This window comes from Anarrhichthys ocellatus, unplaced genomic scaffold (assembly GCF_004355925.1).
Source record: "Anarrhichthys ocellatus isolate YVR2014 unplaced genomic scaffold, GSC_Weel_1.0 scaffold4911, whole genome shotgun sequence".
NCBI lineage: Eukaryota > Metazoa > Chordata > Actinopteri > Perciformes > Anarhichadidae > Anarrhichthys > Anarrhichthys ocellatus.
Window position 1 is genome coordinate 1 of NW_022284885.1, and position 3,921 is coordinate 3,921.

The window sequence follows — 3,921 nt, forward strand, 5'->3', positions numbered from 1 at the left end:
TGAAAGCAACATTTAACAAAATAAGGGTTTTGTGCAAAAGAAAGTCTTAAAATCTGTAATTTTACATCTCTGGAAAGGACTTAATGAGCTCCATGTGATGATCAAACAGAACATACTGCAGTTCAAACACCAGCAGAGTAAGAAACCCTGATCAAATCAACTTCCCACCAAAGCACATGTGAAAACATGCAAGTACAGAAACCTCTTATCGTCCTCATCACTGCACCAAACCGTCAGAAAGGACCTTAGAAGTAATGGAGAAATAAAATAATGGAGCCACATCTCTGCTATGACAGCAACCATTCAGTTTAAATGTCTTGTTATAATTCTATAATAATGCCCTTATTTATTTTCGAAGAATTAGTTAATGATTATATTAATACAGCACAAACTGCTGTGACAGAGGAAGCCAACACAGGATACTCACCAATGGTATTTATTGCTCAATGCACATCCACCCTGACATAACAAATGTATGGTTTTAATTCTGGTGAAGTTAGTAGTTTTTCATCCAGGTGCTAATTAATCCCTGTCAAACACTGGAAGTAAATGAATCAAATGTAAACTCTTTTAAAATGTGTGTGTCCCTTTAAGGATATAAATCATGAGTCACAGGGACAAAGTTCACAAACGACTCATCTGGAGTTATCTCCGCATGCGTACCTGGGGCAACAGGAACACTTCTGGCGGTAGATTCAAATCATTATGCAGCCAAGATGTCCCCCCGTGCAGTCCTACATTTCCTTTGTGTGTTGGGAGTCTTTCACAAAGGTAAGGAAGCGATGATACACATGTTTCCCGACCTTTAGATCGAAATATGTGATTCATTAATTTGATTTAAAGCACAGCTGTGTGACTCTCGTATGTTTATTGTTTATTGTATACGTTTTTGGCCGCTAATATAATATATACTGTATGTATTATTTTTTTCCATAAAGATGTGATCCATAAGTATTTCTTCCAGTGATCTCTTCACAAACACGTTTAATGGTGTGCAGTCCCAGGTGGCGTGAACATTGTAATGGAAAATGTCTTCGTATATTGTGTAAATGCTTAAGTGCTTTTGCTCTGAACGCAGTACACCTTCATCCTTTGTGTAACATACGTGCTCAAATGTATCTTGCTGTTTATGTAATGGAAATGATTATTTTGTGTATTTTATATTCTTATCAGTGGAACTGTTTTATATACTTGTTGTGAAACAGTCTATTATATGCTTACATCATGAGACTTGTAATCTATGAAGCAGCTGACTGCCTGCACCCAAATCCTCTTGTTCTCTGTGTAACAAGTACCTATTGTATATTCACATGTCCTATGCCTTACACTATTATCTTGTGTAGTCGAATTGATTTCCTCAGTAAAATATCATATCGTCCATAAGGATTTGTTTTACCTTGATAGCAGCTTCGGGAATGCAGTCCGTTTTCAGATCATGTATATTCAACCACAGCCTCTTATAATGAGACTTTTCTCTGTTGAAGATACATTTGCTTTAAATCATTCATTATTCAAAGTCTCAGATTATATGTTCATTGTGGTTTAAATATCAAAGGCTTAGAAATAAATCCTCCTCCCATCCTCTCTTTCTTTCAGTTTCACTCTGGGCCCTTTTAATTAAAGGAGCACAGAGGCTGAAGTGAAAGACATCTGCAGTCCAGAAGAAGATGTTGTTGTTGATCCTGATACTTACTGCTTTGTTGTGTAGAGGTAAGTGACACTGAAAAGAAAGGGTGAGCCCTTCTATATTCTCTGTACTACTGTTTTTTATATTCAAGAATACAATCCAGCTTTTTTTTACATGTACTGTATGTATATGTTTTCAAGTCTGCATTTACTGACACCCAGCTGTTGTTATTATCAGCCTCCGCGTCGCAGATCACTGGCTATGGAAATAAAACAGCTGACTATGGCGGGGACGCCCACTACTCATGCTCATTAGCCGACTCCACAGGTGAGAATGTTCTTCTTCTTGCCAGTGAAAACATGCCCAGTGGTGGGAGTATTGTTGTGGAAAATATTCCTATACCCGCTTTGCGTGAGTCTTTTAATGCTGAAATACATAATACCAAAAACCAGGTTGTCTTTTAAGTCCTATTTATTCTCTGCGCAGAGAAGGTTCAATCATCACAACAGAATGCGCAGTCTCAGTGAGGAAGAACCTCGAAAAAAGTGAACAAGCTTTCTTTCTACAGAATGAGCAAAAGTGGGGGCCGATGGACAATGTTACAGACATTTTGGTCTCAGACTACGAACAACATTCAAAAACAAACGGTCAGCAACCAAAGCAAGCAGCCCAAAGGCCTTGGTGCTGGAACATTCTCAAACAACACAGTTAGTTATCTTTGTGAACAGGCAAGGGAGAATTCTTATTTTGCACAACAGAGACACGGTGAAGTTCAACAAAGTTCAGAACAAAATTACTTATGCATGAATATAATATACTGAGTAGAAATATATACTACGTAAAAAATTACCATTACAGTATTCAAAAGTATTTCACTATTTCTGGTGGTAGATTCTAATCATTATGGAAAGATGTCCCGCCGTGCAGTCCTCCATTTCCTTTGTGTGTTGGGAGTTTTTCACAAAGGTGAGGAAGCGATGATACACATGTGTTTCCCAACCTTTAGATCGAAATATGTGATTCATTTGATTTAAAGCACAGCTGTGTGACTAATGTTTTTGTTTATTGTAGGTACGTTTTTGGCTGATAATATGATTGCCTCGATTACCTAATATTCTATCTCACATTTTGCAAAATAAATAAACGTCTTTTATTAATCAAACTCCGTCAGAACTGGACTTGCAGTTTCTTTGCTCATTACATCCACAATGAGAGCTGTTATATCCTGCTGATCTTTTTTCTTTTCTCCAGAACGGGTCAGCAGTGATATTAATGCTGCCTTATGCAATTTATTTATTATGAATATTGTTATATTTCTGGGGAGTTCTGTTTGTTTTGTGTTTATTTGACTGATATTACTTCCAGACCACAAGGAGAGGATTTATTAGGGTCAGATTCAATTGTGTCAATATGAATATCAATAGTTTGTTTGAATAATGTTTTTTTTCCCAGAAAGATGTGATCCATGATCTCTTCACAAACACGTTTAATGGTGTGCAGTGCCAGCTGGCGTGAACATAGCTACCCACTCTCTTTTGTGTGCCATGCAGACGGAGTCCTGATTTCAAACATGTTTTGCTCTGTGAAGTGAATTCTGTGGAGTATCTCATCATGCACATGTTGTGTTTCCTGCAGGTCAAACCGCTCTGATTGAATCCCAGCACACCGTGTTGGCGGCTTTAGGAGACAACGCCTGCTTGAACTGTCAGCTGATGCAGTCTAAAGATGTCGTGCAGGTCACGTGGCTGAAAAGTTTACCTGAGGGGGAGAAGAATCTGGCTTCTAACCACAAAATCTACGGTCACAAAGTGAATCCTGACTACGAAAGTAAAGTGGAGTTTAAAGCTGCGGGACTGCAGAACAGCTCCATCGTGATCAGGAACGTGACAGACCGAGATCAAGGATGCTATCTCTGTTTGTTCAACACCTACCCTGATGGTGCCCTCACTGGGAGAACATGCCTCCAGCTCTATGGTGAGAACCTTGCTGCAGACACTTCCATAATCCTCTTCTCTGTAATATCACCACTAACAGCATTTAAACATCTTTTCTTTGCAGAGCTGCACAAAGCCGTTCTACATGTCAGAGAATCAAACTCTGCTGAAGAGGTACTTGTGTCCTGCTCGGCCACAGGTCGACCTGCTCCCACCGTGACGCTGACTGTCCCCCACTGCAACTCCACCAGCATCACCAACACCAACGGCACAGTCAGCGTCACCACGACGGCTGTGCTGTCTCGTCTCAGTCACAACAGCTCGCGGGTTGGATGTGCAGTGCGAGTGCTCTCCGGTCCT

The 3,921-nt window shown here is 39.8% G+C and overlaps 1 protein-coding gene across 1 annotated transcript; it reads left to right on the forward strand.

Annotated features, from left to right (window-relative positions):
- Positions 1–2,398: 2,398 nt before the first annotated feature.
- On the forward strand, positions 2,399–3,918 carry LOC116379676 (OX-2 membrane glycoprotein-like; the record flags this gene model as incomplete). The annotated part of the gene is made up of 3 exons (XM_031841649.1): positions 2,399–2,593; positions 3,263–3,601; positions 3,686–3,918. Coding segments are annotated over exons 1-3 (627 nt in total), but the record flags the coding sequence as incomplete, so codon positions are not given.
- Between the last annotated feature and the right edge of the window lie 3 nt (positions 3,919–3,921).